This window comes from Podarcis vaucheri (genome assembly GCF_965113315.1).
Source record: "Podarcis vaucheri genome assembly, chromosome: 7".
Lineage (NCBI taxonomy): Eukaryota > Metazoa > Chordata > Lepidosauria > Squamata > Lacertidae > Podarcis > Podarcis vaucheri.
Genome location: NC_138765.1, coordinates 79,176,563 through 79,193,951, shown reverse-complemented (window position 1 = coordinate 79,193,951; position 17,389 = coordinate 79,176,563). Strand labels below are relative to the sequence as shown.

The window sequence follows — 17,389 nt, the reverse complement described above, 5'->3', positions numbered from 1 at the left end:
CGCAGCAACGTGCAATTAAAAATAATAATACCTCTAATAAATGCAGTTTTGCATGCAGTTTTGATGGCTGTATGCACTTTTGCAAGCACTTTTTCCCCTAGTAGAAAGCATTTTTGCATGTTCTTTCCAGTAATGTATGCTTGTTTATGCATGATTTCCCCTAAAGTATATGTTTTTGTCCATACTGTTCTATTGGAGAGCTGCATTACAAGATTCAGAGAAGTGCGAATTTCAAAGGACGTCTGAGTTTCGGTTCGAGTGTCAGTCCAAGTAAGAAGTGCAAATTAGGTAGTTTCTCATGGAAAGGCAACCCAAATCACATATCTCCCCTGTTCCTTGAGCATCTGCACACACACATATGATATATTCCTGAGAGGCCCACAGGCCTGGCTCTCTCGAATGCTATAATTCCGGGTACCTGCCTTCCTTTATGTGGCTTCTGTGAAACTAAATCCTACTCAGAGAGAGGGAGGCAGTGAGTTTTGTTGAGACCAATGTGGGATGCGGAAGAGTTTGCTCTGGCACCTTGGCTCCACCTGCTCCAGGGAAAGGTGGGGAGCAGTTTTCTGGAGCCTGTCATCCTTCCAACCATTGGGTCTAGACAAGGCACTGTTTCTGAGAACAGCTAGGAGAAAGGTCTTAGGGGCCTGCTCCCCCAGAGTGAACCAAGACCCTGTGCTCTGTAGATGCTGGACATATTCTTCCTTCAGCTATGTGTGCTAAGGGCTTTGGATTGGGCCCTGCTTCTGAGAAACCCCCAGAAATAAAAGATGTGTGGACTCCTTTCTTCTGCAGCTTTGAACATGTTGTTTGCTGGATATATCTTTCCCACCCCCACCCTCCACCCAAGGAAATGTGGGTTGCCATAATGCCTTGCACGTCTGATAAAGTAGGGCTTTGACCCACAAAAACAACTTTTTGTTTCACATGAAGTGAGGGGGAAATGCACTCTGCTTAATGACAGTGAAGTGCTTTGACTAAGATTGCCAAAGTCTTCTCTCCCCGGCCCCCTCCCGTGTCCAGGCAAAAATTCAGCAGGGGGGGGGGAGTTTGACCGCTGCTGCAAATCCGTTCCTGGAAAACTGCAGAAATAGGTTCAAGTATTCAAAACCGTTCTGCCCACCACTTTGTCTCTGGCACACTTTGTTTTAACGAAGATCCCTTAAGCTCAGCTTACCCCAAACCTGAAGGCCTACCAGTGGCGGGGGGCGGGGGTGGAGTTGAATCACAGTAGCCATGCTGGCTGGTGGGAGTTGTGGTTTGGAACATCTAGAGGGCTCCAGGTTGTCAAATGCCACCCAAGGGCATGCTGGGAGTATGGGCATAAAACCATTCTTAGAACTCTTTTAACTAGCCAAGTGCCACAAGAAGAAGATTCTGAACAAGGTAGGCTCATAAGAACTACAGCTTTTCAATGAAACGGAGGGCTGACCCTTTCATGAGGCAAATGGAGGCATCTGCCTCAAGGGGACAGATTTGAGGCAGCGAAAAGAAGCAAAAAATGGGGAGGATGAGTTTTTCAAATTGCTGGTTTGGATCTGTGTATTGGATTTGCCATCTCAGGCACCAGCATAACTTGAACAGATTCTGAAGCCATGGTGCTGGAATCTGATTGTGTGTGTGTGTTTATTGCAGAACAACTCAAAGATCCAGGCATACACCTGCCTCTTTGGGCGTAAGTCCAACTGAAGTCAGCGAGGTGTCATTCTGAGTAGACATCCGTAGGGTCGGGCACAAGAGCCAATCCTTTGTTGAGCCCTTGTGCAATGAGACTTGGGCTTCAGCCCTCTCCTCCCCCCCCCCTTGTGCCATGGTAAACTATGGTTTGTGCAGACCTGATTTTGGGCGCCACAGCAAATGGTGGTTTGCTTAAACCAGGAAAGAAAGGCGGGCATTTAAGCACACAAAGAGAAGGCAGTTTGGCCAAGTACCTGGCCTTTGGATGTTTTGGATTGGCTCAAACATCTGTCTGTTATGACCTTTCCCCTTAAGTGTGGGATCTGGATACCCTGCAGTGCAGGATTCACATGGTTTTCTGCACTCGTGCTTCCACAGACCTTCAGGCATGTAAGCGCCTCTCCCAAGAGCACCTGGAGCCTCTTGAAAGCAAGGTCAGGAACTTCTCTGGCTAGAGTTTCCAAAGATGCCCAGCCAAACCAACAAAATCATCTGAAAATGGGACCATGATGGGGGATAGAGTTTTGCCAGCTGTGATTGGGGAGAAATCCGCCTCTGCTTGCACATGTGTGCTTGTGCCTGCTGTTCCTTTAAGGCGAGAGTGGCGAGGGTGCTGTGCACTGGTGCCAGCTTTCATTCAGAAGCGCCGCCGCTGCCTCCTCCCCACCCCACCCCCCCTTCGGAAAGTTTCCTGCCGAATTGTTATGTGTGATCCGATCTGAAAGTTACTCTCTAAGCTTCTTGTCACATTTTGACTTAATGAAGTGCAACTGAAGAGGGAATTGGGGTTCATCACGCCAGTCTCTCTCTACTCCCTTGTTGTCAGAAAACAGGGGCGGTTGGGGACCGTAATGCAACGCTGAAAGTCGTTATCATTCCGGTCAGTCTGTTTAACACAAAATTAAACAAAGAACTAATTAGTGCCTCATGAATTAATAAATGCGCAGTTGCTGGGGAGGAAGAAGAGCGGGGGGTGGGTGGGAGAAGGTTGTTGGAGAAAAGATATTGGAAAAAGTCAAATTAGGAGGTGGCAGGATTGGAAGAGGGGTGAGAGGAAGGCCGAAAGTCCACTTAGGCAAAAATAAAAGTTTTGTACTCCTCGTTGAGGCTGTTCTGAGCAATGCAACTGAGACCAGGGAAGCGACTTGGCTCTGACAAGGGTCTGGTGAGCTGGAGCTGGGTTCCAGAGAAGGAATAAATATTTATGCAGAAAGGACTCTGCTTCCAGCCCATGGTGGCTTCTGGAGTCAAGAGTGAGGGCTTCGCAACTGCGGTTTTGCAATGCACCTTGCCTTCCGAGGTGGTTTTAGAAGATACACAGGGCGTGGTTCTGGTTCAGAACACAGAAACTCAGCACCCTCAATATTCTAGAGCTTGCTTAAAAGAAGACCAAGTTTCTAGTCCTTAAGACTGCAGAGACAAATTTTGAAAGTGTTTTCTTAGGGCAGACACAGCCCTGTGGTTGTAATACCTTCCTTTTCCTATCAAGGCTATTTTCTTCCTCTCTTAAGACTCTTCCATCAGCTTCATAAAATCACGGAGTTTGCAGCAATAACAGAACCCAGGCTGAAGCTGGTTCTGTTACTTCTTTCTTTTTTCAAAACAGAGTTTGAGCATTGATGTGGAAGACATCTCCCTCCGCCCCCCAACATGGCGAGGAGTTGGCCTTGCTTACGCACTGGGTGCTTTGTGCATATGCTCAGAGGCACTCCTTCCTAGTATTGCTGCTTTGAGCATTCCACATCTGAGGCCTAAACTTGGAGGCGCAAGTACCAAGGAGATAATAACCGTAATAGCAAAAGCAGTAATGTATTGTCACAATATAATTGGGGAAATGCAACATTACAGTTTTCATTATTACAGTTATTAGCTTCTCAGTATATTTTTGAGGGTTGGATTTCTCGCGCCTCCAGTTTTCTTATTGTGGTTCCATCCCCTTTTGGGGGGGCGAAGAGGGGGATGAGTGTTTGAGGCTTAGCGTTGGAAGGAGTTCCTGGAGCTTGAGTGTTGAATTCTACCTGTAAAATGTGTGGAACAGCAGGCCTACCCACCTCACAGGGTTGTTGCCTGAAGACAACACAGTGAAGTATTATTATTATTATTATTATTATTATTATTATTATTATTATTATTTATTGTTATCTATTAAATTTGTATGCCGCCCTTCATCCGAAGATCTCAGGGCAATTCACAGCAAAAAAATGCTGTTACAAAGTTACAAAAACAAAATACATAATAAAAACGGGCACAGAAATGAAACAATAACTCCACCACCCGATTCCAGTGAGTGAGTAGTCAGGGGAGGAAAGACCTGAAGCAGCAGAGAAGTGTGTGGGGCAGAACAACAGGCTGTATTAAAGGCAGGCGACCCCTAACCTGACTTTTAAGTTTTAACTGCCCCAGAAGTTATATACACAACTTTCCTGCACGCTCTCTCACACTCTCTTAGGTAGCTTAAACTGTGTCTTCTCTGGGGGCCCCATCCCATCGCTTTTGTGCCCACCATATGGTAAAACACCCCCAGACTTTAACATTTCTCCCTTTCCAAAGGAGCACGGGATGCCTTTCCTTAAGAGAACTTGAGTCTGCCACAATAGCAGTTTTTAATCCCCGATTAACATTGCCCCAGAAAGGGACAGACACATGCGTTTCTCTCTCTCTCCCACCCAGCCAGCCATCCCTCCTCTGGGTTCTTTTTTTCTGTTTTGGAGTGGGGGTGGGAGTTGCAGCCTCCCCCTTTATGAAGCATTAATTGAGGGTGCCCGGTGGTGCGTCGGCAGAGGAGGTTTGGCTGGGAGCCCTTGTTGCGTGGAACGGTTTTCTGTTTGTTTGTTTTTTGTTCGCCCTGCCGCCCACCCTGGCTTCTGAGCTGTGCCCTGCCCTGCAGATACGGAGCGGATCCTGGCTTCCGAGGCTGTCTCATTGTCAGGCAGAGCTGGGGGAGGAGGAGGAGAGTCCATCCTTAAGAGGACATGTCAAGTACAATTAGCGTTATCTGTCTAAATATGTGCTGGGAACACAGAATACAAGCGTAGGCCTGGGTGGCTTTAATGGAGACATATGCAAGGTCAGACCGCCTCATGCAATCCCCCAATCTGATTTGGGGGGATTACACATTCTAAGTAAATTGGCGTTATTCCTCTTGCATCATTGATAAGCCGCGGCCAAAATAATGGAGGGGTGGGAGGGGGGAGAAGGGGGCTGCCGGGCCATTTAAAACAAAAAACACCCACCCAGTCTAGCATGGGGTGGGCGGTTGCGGGGAGAAAGACGGCTGCTTGCAGGCAGGGATAGAGAGGGAAGAGGCGAGAGTCAAAGACGGAGCAGAGGGGAGAGGAAGGGAGGAAAGAGATGTAAAGGCAGCTTCACCAGCACCAGAATTTGCTTTACAAAGGGTTGGGGCTTTCCCCCCAAAGATGTGAGGTTGTGAAGCAGGTGGTGATGGTACCTCTGCTCACGTGCAGAGTACTTTCCCCTTACCTCTAACTTGCTATGCCACCTGCTCTCTGATGCTTTAGTTGAGCTTACAGTGCAACACTATTGGGGCCGGGGAATGCTTTTCCTGGAGGGAAAGGCTAACTGACCACAATGGCTGCGCTGTGTCTCAGAGGCGGTAATCCTTTTGAATGCCAGTTGCCGGAAACAGCAGGAAGGTTCCCCACAGGCGTCCGGGTGGTCACTGTGAGGACAGGATGCTGGACTGGATGGGACCCCTGTCCCATCCCCTTCCCCCAACAATAAAACCTTTCACACCCGCTTTTGTCATGAGCAAGGCCAAAACTGAGCGCCCCAAATTTGATCTTCTCAATTTTGCACCCCTCAGCTTGGCGCCCAGGGTGGTGTGTGTGATCATCTTATTCTTTAACCCAGGCAGCAATGATCAGAACAGCCATGGCTCAACAGTTAGAGCCAATACCCTGACTCAGTACAAGGCACCTTGCCGCTTTCCATAAAAATGTCTTTGGTCAGCCCTGCTTTTCTGGCACAGAGGTGTGTTGTTGTTGTTGTTGTTGTTTAGTCGTTTAGTCGTGTTCGACTCTTCGTGACCCCATGGACCAGAGCATGCCAGGCACTCCTGTCTTCCACTGCCTCCCGCAGTTTGGTCAAACTCATGCTGGCAGCTTCCAGAACACTGTCCAACCATCTCGTCCTCTGTCGTCCCCTTCTCCTTGTGCCCTCCATCTTTCCCAACATCAGGGTCTTTTCCAGGGAGTGTCCACTAAAAACTACCCCACCTTCCAAAATAGTAGAGAGACCACCATCCTCATGCTCTCCTCCCTGTAGCTCCCGACCATTCCTGCCCCAAATTATTTTGTCACCCAGGTGATAGGGAGGAGTTTGAGCCTTTCTTGGTCCAAGCTCAGCTGGTAGAGCATGAAGCTCCTAATCTCAGGGAGATAGGTTCAAGCCCCATGTTGAGCAAACCGCTCTGCATTGCAGGGGGCTGGACTAGATGATCCTTGGGGTTCCTTCCGACTCTACAATTCTATGATTCTAACCTGCTGTGCAGAATATAGAGCTTTGCCCTGCAAAAGGAGTGTGACAGGCCCACGCCAAGCCAACCCACACACTGTTCTCTGCCAGGGCAGAGTCATCCCAAGCCGTGTCAAATGAGCTGGTTGGAGGATACAATATGGAACAGGGAGGGGGGAAAGCACATAGCTCCCCGCTGTCGATGGGAGTAGGAAACCTGCTACCAGCTGCTTTCTTTACCAGCTGGTTCTATCATCTCTGTCTCTCCCCCGCCCCCTGCCAAGTATAGGGAGACCCCCATCCGGAAGTCTCACAATATTGCCTTTTTTTTTCTTCCTTCGGCTCTGTCACACTTTTGGAACATATGGCTTTAAATAATTCAATTTACTTTGCGTGGTGCTTTTGTTTGGTTTCCCCCCCCCTCCCCTGCAACTGTTGTTGTTTTTCTACATATTTCTTCGCCCTCCCCTCTCCCTCCAGTTTTTACTTGAGTATGCTCAAGTTTAGCCCATGCACAGAAGGGGGAATGACACTCAATCTCTACGTTGCTCAGAACAGAGAAGATAGGAAGCTGCCTCATATGGAATCAGACCGTCGGTCCATCTTGCTCAGTAATTATTATCAGTAGTAGTATTTTATTTACATGCCACCCATCTGACTGGGTTGCCCCAGTCACTCAGTCTTGCCTACACTGACTGGCAGAAGCTCTCCAGGGCTTCAGGCAGGGAGGCTGCCCCAGACCTACCTGGAGATGCCATTGGGGATTGAACCAGAGAGCATCTGCATGCAAAGCTCTTCCCCATGTTGCGAAGGTCCTACTGCAATGAAGGTTTGCAAGAGCACTCCTGATGGATGCAGAGCAGAGTGGAAAAGGGAGGAGGTGGCCAGAATGGAGGGATTTCCTTCTCCCCACCTCACCTGTCATTTCAAACTGTGGTAACTTACCCCCACATTAAGTTCAGGAGTCAGTGCTCCTGTTGCACACCGCTTGTGCTCCCACGTCAGTGGTGAGTACGCTACAGCTGTTCCTCTTTGTGCAGCAACCCTAGTGGCGATCCCATTATTCCCTTGCACCAACTAAGGGGTCTGTGTGGAACATGGTGCCTTTTAAAAGCAAAGGGTTGTGTGCTACTGAGTTCCGCTCAGAGCAGAGCCGTTGAAATTAACGGACCTAAGTTAGCCATGCTTAGTAACTTCCACGAGGCAACTCCAATCAGGACTTGCATTGGATACAACCAAAGGGTGAAATTCAAAGTTGTACAGGTTTTGTTTTCTTTTTTCTACTTCTGTGCCACTTAATATATTTAAAAATATCTCTGAGCTGCGTACAAAAAAGAACCGACAGCAGGTTAAGTAAAATAATGCAAAAATGCACGGTTACATATAAAAATGTTGCATTAATACAAAGTTACTAATATAGAGAGATCACTATCAAGTCATTTTCCTTCTGACACACCCTCCGGGTCCAAACAAACGCTTAGCTCACCGCAAAAGTCTAACAATGAGAAGAGTTCCTGGAAACTGTGGATTTCACCCAAGTCTCTCACTTGCTTTTTTATGAGTAGGCCCAAAGTGGCTGGTACATCCTCAGGCTTTCCACAGCTGAGTTCTCCCAATTCAGCAGCACTCTCTACACCCTGCTCCAGATGCAAGTGGTCTAGAGAATGAGAAAGGGTTCCACCTCCACTCACAGCTCTTTCTTCACCCAGTGTGGTGTAGTGGTTAAGAGTAGTGGACTCGTAATCTGGTGAACCGGGTTTGCGTCTCCACTCCTCCACATGCAGCTGCTGGGTGACCTTGGGCTAGTCTCTCAGCCCCACTCACCTCACAGAGTGTGTGTTGTAGGAAAGGAAGGGAAAGGAGAATGTTAGCCGCTTTGAGACTCCTTCGGGTAGTGATAAAGCGGGATACCAAATCCAAACTCCTCCTCCTCCTCCTCTTCTTCTTCCTTTGTCCTCTCCTCCTCCTCCAGCTGCTATTCCATTCACTCCCCCCTCTCCTGCCCCCATTCGCTGTTGTGGGAGCCAATTGCGAGGGCTGCAGAGTGGGGAACACCCTGCCATGCAAGTGCTAGTCCTTGTACCTGGCCTCCGCTGATGGGGTTGGTTAGGTGAATCCCTCCCAAAGTTTCTAGTCCCTATGAACTTTGATGGGTGCATCCTGTTTCTGATTGAAGGATGCCTTTGGGGTTGAGGCCACCGGCAGGCAACAGAGATGCAAGGGTAGAGTGTCTTTGCCCTTCTGCCTTCTCTGCTTGTTTGCCCCAAACGCAGCTTTCAAATAAGAACCAGAATAAAGACTGTGTGCTGCTCCAGCAAGAACATCTGAAGTGGGCACTCTGCCCAGCTCCTTCTGCCCAGGAGAACCGCTGTATTCATACCTTATTTATAATAAATATGCATATTATCTCACCTTTCTCTGCAAAGCAAATTCAAGACAACATACAACGGGGGGGGGGGCTTTTAAAAGCACAATGATACAACCATAAAATACAATGAAAGAGCAGATCATTAAAATGAGGGAGGGTCAACAGAACAATAAAATGGCAGAACCTAAAAATTTTTAACTTTTTTAAAAGCTACTCAAATTCTGTGCGTGCCAGATGAATTGACTGTGAACTACCTGTGGATCTCCCAGCAATAATAATATTAACACTAAATTGCCACTGGTAAAGTCAAAGGCCAGAGTGGGGAGGGGGACGCCTACTGCAATGGTAAACCCACTCATTTTCCTTTGCCTCAGTGTATATAATGCTAGCAGTAGTAATCTCTATCTCATTTTTCCCTCCTCAGGATGAAGTGACTTCACAGCTTTAAAATAAACCCAATAGCGGAATCTGATTCCTGGTCATCGAAAGGTAGGAGAGACCGCCAAGACCACAAATGGGTATGTCCGCCCACGCGGGTTCTTTTTTCCCTAACTTTCTGTGTCTCTGTGGCAATTTGTTGCTCCCGTCCATGTGGCTGGTCTTGTCTGTGTGTTTTATGCCTAGTTTGTTAGCAAAAGAGTCACAGCTAGCGACGCAGGGAAGTGTCAGGCGCTGGCGCACCCCCTGCAAGGTGTGTTGCCTCCACCTTCTCCAGCATAAATGGATGGTGGACCAATGGTCTGAATGGTAGACAGGTCAAAGGTCTAAATCAGAACAAGGCAGCTTCTTCTGTTTACAGGTGGCTCAATGTGGCAGAACAACCATCTGTTGCTCAGCGGAAGCATAATATGCTTCTGTTCATGCTCCGCATCCATGCCAAAGTGAGCTTTCTCACGGGAAGGGAAATGTGAAAAATGCCATCCGCACAATCACCATCCAGGTCAAGAAAAGCACTGTGCAAGGGGGGGGGTGTCATACAACTCTTGAGGTCAAAACATTTGTCACTGAAACATTAGTTTCCTAACAAATTGTCAGGGAACGGCAGAGTGGAAACCTGGGTGCTTTGGAATTGTCACCTGTCCAAATAAAATAATCGCTGTCCCCCTTTTGTCATTCTTCCCTTCCTCCGCCCTCCCCCAAGTTCCATTTTCTAAAAGTGGCCAATGCCAAATTTCACACTTGGTTCTCATAAAGTGAGCTAGTAACTGTGAGACTGGACAGTGGCACTTTTGGTTCTGCTGGTGGTGGGAAGCAGCTTGCATCGTCATATACTCCTGCACGGGAGGGGGGAGAAATGATGCACATTCACACAAAAACAGTTTGGGGAAAAGCGAAGGAATATGAATATGGCATCGCTTTCCATTCCACACTGTAGTCACTGCATGCAGCACTGTTTCTTTTCCGCTGCAGTTTGTCTTCCACCAAAAAGTACATTTGTCTTGTAGTCCGTTGTGGGAAGAGTATGTAATTTAAGTAATTTATGTAATTAGTTATGTAACTGGCCTAAGTTTCATCGTCTTTACATTGTTCCACCCCATTCGTACCAGTGCAAAGGAAAGACTTTGAAAATTTGGGAGCTGAGGGGACGTAATCAGTTACAGTTTTGGGGGATGGAACGCAGCAACAATAAATGAATACCAATAGTATTTGATGAATTGATTTTCATTCCCGGGACGAATAAGCGAACTCTGCAATTCCCATTCCCCTTTTCAGCAGAATTCTCTGACGTCCCTATTTGCAAGAACTGCCAACTTTGTAATCACTCTGCAAACTTTATTTGCAACGCATCCTGAAATTGAACACACAAGGCAACTGAGGCCTACTGAGGTTTTCCCAGATGGCATTACCTTCTTGGTCTGCCCTCTACTCTAGCCAGGTGCCAGCAGAGCGAGTGCCTCCCCCCACTTCTCTCCGAACTGAGCATCTCAGGAGAGCTGGGCCCCGCAGTGTCAGAGGTGACCGGTGGAAGGCCAATGTTATGTAAATATTTCTGCTGTAACATGGCGAGGAATGAGAGCCAGCCTTACACATCCATCCATCATCGACGGGATGGGCCTCTCTGGAGCCAGCGGGGTTTGTATGGAAGTGGCTGGCAGGGGAAGGGGGGGGGGAGACACAGACAGAGGCAGCAAGTGCCCCCGCTCATAAACTGTTTGTTTTCCTTTTTGTCCCTTTTGGTTTCGGGGCACCCCACTGGGCACCCGACTCTTTACTTTGTCTGCACAACCTCTCCACCCACCCGCTTGGCCCTTCGCTCCACACGCACCCCCTACTTCTCCCTCTCAAATAAGATCTCTCCAGGTTTTTTTGCATTTCGGCTTCTCTCTTTCCAACTTCAAAGGTGCCCCTTCATTGTCTTGGAATCGGCAGGCAGTGGCCCTGAAACGCGATCACAGCCAGGCACGGTGTAGGTCACCCCCTGAGCACCCTGCCTCGAGCCTTCAAAGGGATGGGCAGATGCTTCCCTTTGCATGCTTCACAACCCTGGTTACAGCTCTTTCCTCCTCCCTCCCTCCCTCCCTCTCTGGCCTCCATGCCCCCCTTGCTGCATCACTCTGTCACCACAGCTCAGTTCTCAGAGCATCTGCTTTGCGTGCAGAAGGTCCCCTTCGGCTAGGAGAGACCCCAGTCTGAAATCCTGGAGAGCTGCTGCCGGTCAGTTTAGACAGTGCTGAGCTCAATGGACCAAGGGGTCCAACTCAGGACAAGGCAACTTCCTATATTTGTAGAGCAGACTGTACCACTTCATTCTGCAGGTGGGACATACCATTTGGGGGAGGGGTGTAGCTCAGTGGTAGAGAGCCTCCTTTGCATGCAGAAAGTCTCAGGTTCCATCCTTGGTGTCCCCAAGAGGGGCTGGGAGTCCACATGGCTAGCTGCACCAAAGGTCTGGCTCAGGATACAGCAGCTTCCTCTGCTCTCTCTTGCCCTGCCTGGAGACGCTGGCCTCCTGGTCCTGCCAGTAGCACAGTTTGGCACTAAACTGGATGTGAGGGAGGTGGCACTCCACAATGAAGAGGTGGGAGGTTGTGTTCTGCCCCCTGTTTTTCTAGCCCCCACCTCTTGCTGGTTTTTCTCTCTCTCCCTCCCCCCAGCCTCCAGTGAACCAAGATTTCCACACTTGGCATCTCAGGTGATTTGAGATGTCTCCACTAGGACTGAGGAGCAGGAGTGCATCTACTATGAAACAAATGAAGTTTAAGCCTCAGGGCCCCTAATCCCAGAGGGGCCCCAGAAGTGACTTTAGTCCCCATTGTGTTTTTTTTTTTTTTAGGTCAGTAGACCCAATTTGAGTTGCACTACTCGAAAACTATAAGGCGTAGGAAATCTTTATTCACACCAGTGACTTTGACATATGAGATAATCCAGTATAGCAATTTTAATCAAAATCTTGAGTTGTAGTAGTTGTTTTTCTTAAAAAATAAGTAAAATTGTGGTGATCTGTCATGGAACAACCCCATTGAAGAAGATAACAAGAGTTACCCATACCTTGTTGTGGGTTGCGTGGGGGACCCTATAACACTTCAAGCTCCAGGGCCCTCAAAATGTAGGTCTGCCCCTGCCAAGGAGCCCTGGAGAACTTGCCTACAACTGAGTAGGGAGCGTAAGGAAGGGTGTAGTGGGGAGTTTTGGAGCCATAATTTGTCTTGAGGGGTCAGTGTTGCAGACTCCCTGGCCTCAGCCCATGAGCAGCCCAGAGCAGCGGCAGTGGGTGGGTGGCGAGTAAAAGATGGCTTGGACTTTGCGTTGGGTGTCAAGTGCAAACTCCTCAGCCCTGCTCAGAGTTGGGAAAGCCATTTCAGATCTCCAGGGGCTGTTTGAGCCCCTCCCTAAGGATGGGGTCAGGATTCCTCAGCCTCCCTCGCCCGTGGCAGAAAAAGCTCATCAGGAAATTAGCCTTCTCCAGTTCCCTTCCCAGCCAACCACCCCTCTATGTTTTCATTGGCTTCTTCACAATAAATTCAGAGCAACTTCCTTGTTGCAGTCACTAGACAGTTTCTTAAGGTACCTCACCTTAAGTGTGTGCTTGTGTGCAGGGGGATATCTCTTTGCCCCCCCCCAGTCATAATTGGTTACATTTTTGTTTTCTCATAGCCTTCATGAGGCTCCTGGCCAACTGTTGGCTTGTCCCTGCGGCCTCATTAGGGAGGGCAAGACACCTCTGCTCCCCAACAACGCCTGCACCATTTTCTGAACTCATTCCTGGGTTTTATCTTCAAGAGTCATTTGTTCCTCTTCCTCTGCCCCGACTTCTGTGGAGCCCAAGAAATGCCTCATGCATGCAAGAGTGCTTGTGCAGCTTTTGAAGAAATGCAGGAGTGCCTGCATAGCTTTTGAAGAACGAATACAAATAATGAATGAATGAGCACCACAATCATCCCACCGCCCTTTTCGTTGGCCTTCTATTTTATTATTCACTCGTCCTCTGAAGGCTCTGCTCCCCCGTTTCTGCCACGTACCTCTCCTGGGTCTTATTTGACAGCAGCATACAGAGAATGTTTTGCCAAAATGGCACCTTATTGCACTGACACTGAACCAACAATAGTGCAACTCTTAACACCAAGAGCGAAATGCAAAGGTGTTGCGTAGTGAATCGTAGAATCGTCCAACCTCCTGCAACGCCGGAATCTTTTCCCCAATGTGGTGCTCGAACCCACAGCCCTAAGATTAAGAGTCTCGTGCTCTGCCAACGAAGCTATGCCAGATATTCCCCCTGCCCTCAACTGGAGAGCCCTTTGAGTCTCCCTCTCTCCCTCTCTTTCTTTTTCATCTACTCGGAAGCCTTCCTTTACTTCCCTGTCACCCTAATTGATTGCATTAACCTTTCAGCGTATTGGATTTCTCCGGCATCATGCAGAGAGATCTGTGCAATATGCTTATAATCTGGGCCGTAATGGACAGGGAGCAGTCGACAAACCTCCTTTGCCAACAGGTTCCCTGACAGATTGGCTTTCCGAAAACGAGTGGCCGGTGGGGGTGGAGTGGGGGCAGGGGGTGGGTTTGAGGCAAGATGGAAAGGGCACGACATGAGTATCATTTGCACCTCTGGGTGTGAGGGTTGGTTTTTTTTTGGGGGGGGGGGGTTGATGTATAAATGCAAAGCAGCCCTGGAAGTGCTGAGTATTATGATGGCTAAGTCCACCTTATTTATACGGCCAGGTCTTCATGAGCAAAATTTTCAGCGGGCATATTTATAAACGTAGAAAATTATGAATGGTGTTGAAGCATGTCTGGGACAGGGGGGCTTTTCTCAGTCTCACATAACACTAAAACTCAAGATGGAATCAGTTGGTGGTCTAGACGCTGGGCTGGCAAAAGGAAGGGCTGCTTGCAGCAGAGATGTGACGGTGGACAGTGTCTTCTAGTGGTTAGTGCGTCAGAGTAGGATCAGGGGGACCCAGGTTCAAATTTCTCCTTGGCCATGAAGCTTGCTGGGTGACCCCAATCGAGTCTACTATCTTGCAGCCTTAGCTGCCTCATAGGGCTGCCATGAAGATACAATTGGTTTGGGGAGAACTTTTCATTCCAGTTTGAGGTCTTACAGAGGAAAGGCAAGATAATAAATGCAATAAATGGCCACCTGCTTAGCTTGCATACACACCGTGCATTTGAAGTGCATTGAAAGCAACCTGCTTACTGCAGATATTCCTGAGAACAGTTATTTGCCCCTTAAAGGTAAAGGGACCCCTGACCATTAGGTCCAGTCATGGCCGTCTCTGGGGTTGCCAAGGGAGCAAGCGTACAGCTTCCGGGTCATGTGGCCAGCAGGACTAAGCCACTTCTGGTGAACCAGAGCAGTGCACGGAAACGCCGTTTACCTTCCCGCCGGAGCGATACCTATTTATCTACTTGCACTTTGACGTGCTTTCGAACTGCTAGGTTGGCAGGAGCGGGGACTGAGCAACGGGAGCTCACCCCATCGCGGGGATTTGATCCGCTGACCTTCTGATCGGCAAGTGATAGGCTCTGTGGTTTAACCCACAGCACCACCCGCTTCCCTATATATTTGCCCCTTACAGAGCAACAGTTCCCAGCATCCTTAAACTACAGTTCGCAGGATTCTTTGTGGGAAGGCATGTGCTGTAAATATGGTGTGCATGCAGCTTCAGCTGCTGTTTTATTTAAATGGTCATAGAAACCAATCAGCCCATTCATGACAGCTCACATATAATTGCTGAGCAGAGCCTCCATGTTCAGCAGCACTCTACCTCTGACAGCCGGATACTGGGAATGAACAACAGGAAAAGGCCTTGCTCTTCCTGTTATAACTCAGGAGGGTCACTGTATGGCAGGATTCTGGATGCTCTTCTTTGCCTCAAGCATCTAATTGTTCTTTTGAAAGGGTCTGTTAAAACCAAAGCAACCAATTGCGGGAACTTGCCCAGAGCTGGCTTCTATTGCTTTTTTAAAAAAATGCAGGTGGAGCCTAGAGCGTAAACCGAAACTGGAGCAAAAGCAGGCAGCCAAGCTGATCATTCCGTCATGTTTTTGGTCTGGGGGGCTGGGAAGCGTGGAGGGGCTTAGGCAGCTCATACGTGGTTTGTTTCCCTGTTAAATCCGGGTCCCCTTTAGTACTGCGGAGACTCTAAAGTGTGCTTGCACTTGTGTCTGCAAGGGCTGCCTAAGCTCATCTTTAGAGACTGCCCTAACAGCTCACGACGGTGGTGAGGATGAGAATGTTTCCTGGCACCAATAGATAGATATTTTATTGACAATGTTTTAAAACGTATAAAAGAGCAACTGGAAGCCCATATGATGGTAAATTTGCCAAGATCTCCCGTAAATGCGAGGGTAGCTTTTCTCTTTATATATAAAACGTCTCTTCCCCAACCTGGGATGGGATGTTCGACTGAGCAGGGGCCATTCTGGGAAGAGGAGTCTGTGGACGGAATCACCTTGAAGCATTACCCTGGGCAAAACTCTGTGATGGGCAAAATTTTGAGAAGCACAGAGATGAGGCTTGTGGTGTCATTCATTCATTCATTGCATTTATATTCCACCTTTTTCTCCATGGTAGTGTACATGATTCTTCCCCCGCTTTCATTTGTTCCACACAACAATCCTGAAAAATAGGTTAGGCTGAGAGGTTGTGACTGGCTCAGTGAGAGCTCCATGGCAGAGTGGGGATTTGAACCATGGTCTCCCAAATTGTAGTCCAGCACTCTAACCACTGCACAACACTACCTCAGAGATTACATATTTCATTTTGGAGAGGGCTTCACTCCAGCGGAGAAGCAAAACCTTCACTTGCACGATACATTTTTGGCGTGTGCATTGGTACCAAAGCTTGACACCATCTTGCCTACCGGAAGTGGGTGGCAAGCGTTCAAAAGAAGCGGTGTGTGTTGGTGTGTGTTAGAGAGGATGAGAGTTCACTGAGATGAAGCAAAGGAGGGAAGAATGGAAAAGAGGGATTCAAAGAAGACGGCAGCACCTCTGAATGGAAGAGTAAACAGGCGCTGGGCGGCATTAAGTTAATTGATTGCTCTGCAACAGGCGGAACACTGTGTTATTCTGTCGCCGTGGCAACAACCCCCCAAAATTGTCAGCCTGTTCGGATGAAGTGAAGCGAGACATTGTCTAATTTGCGGTGATCTGGGTGTTTGTTTTTCCTTCTGAGGGGGCGGGGATCCATTGATCTGTTGTTTGCTCAAAACTCTCGCTCTAGTTCTTTTCTCTTTTCTTTTTTTAGAATAATCATCATAATAACATTTTCTTTATTAAAAAAAAAATCAGAGGTGGTTGGAAGCAGGGGGGTGGAAATGTTGATTGTTTCCTCAAGTTACCTTGGTTTCGTCACATGGGCTGCAGAGGTGAAAAACAAAAAAAGTCATCTCCTTGCTTAACCTCACCAGGGAGGGAATTAGGAGCGTTGCTGAAACTGGGAGTTGATTCATATCTTCCTCATGGAAGCCATGCAAAATTTCAGCTTAGCGATCCAAAACATCTTGTTTTCTTTGCCAGGGCAGGAGTTGGATGGGTGGGAATTAAAAGAAAGCAACATCCAACATGTTCTTTAAAAGAAAAAAGAAAACCTTTCCCGGACAATTTTAATTTAACAATTCAGTATTTGTTTGCCAGCTGAGTTCCAAGTGCTGTATAAAAGATTGATCCAGAGCAACTTCTGCTTCCAGGTTATATAGTCTATGCCAGCTTATAAGACCCTTTCTATTGTCCCCACCAACTGAAAGTGTTGGAAACTCAGATCTATAAGCTAATGGCCAAATTGCACCTTAAACCTAGGTTACAGTCGCCACAATGGACTGTCTAGGTGCTTCTTTTGCAGTGAGATGGTGATGGTGATTCATTTCACTTACACACCGCTTTATATTGTAAAGAAAAAAAATCTCAGAGTGGTTTACAACACATTAAAACATCAAGTAAAAGAATCCAGACTAAAACAAATGCAAGTGTCAAGGAAAATATTTCAGATCCTTCTCTAAGTGACATTTTGCTTTCCCCATATTTACTTACCAGCTTAATTTATAGAGCTGCCCCATTGCAGAAGTACTCTAAGAAACCAGTGTGGAGTAGTGGTTAAGGAGTGTCAAACTAGGACTTGGGAGATCAGGGTTCAAATCCCCACTCAGCCAAGAAGCTCACTCACAGCCTCTTAAACTACCTCACAGTGTTGTTGTAAGGGTTAACGGAGGGGGTGTACTCCTTGGAGGGCTATAAATAGGGGGGAAAGCTCTTCTGCCGACGTGCTTAAGAAGGCTGGAGGTACCAACCAAATGGAGATATCAGTCGCTGACCTGGCATCCAGAGACGTGGTCGCAATTGGACCCACACCAGTCACAAAATGCGCCTAGAGCTTGGGGGATTTTGAGCGCTGGTTGGGGACAAGAAGAAGCTGAGCAGCCTAACTCT

General features: G+C 48.0%; 1 protein-coding gene across 4 annotated transcripts in view; it reads left to right on the top strand.

Moving 5' to 3' along the window:
- The window catches only part of CASZ1 (castor zinc finger 1), a 450,923-nt gene that overhangs the window by 278,133 nt on the left and 155,401 nt on the right, over window positions 1–17,389 (top strand). For 3 of the 4 annotated variants that reach the window (XM_082229679.1, XM_082229680.1, XM_082229678.1), the window contains one exon: window positions 8,943–9,036. In XM_082229679.1, the coding sequence (XP_082085805.1) occupies window positions 9,033–9,036 (4 nt within the window). In that variant the 5' untranslated portion in view covers window positions 8,943–9,032. The remainder of the gene's footprint in view (window positions 1–8,942; window positions 9,037–17,389) is intronic. The other variant, XM_082229682.1, reaches the window with a different exon arrangement.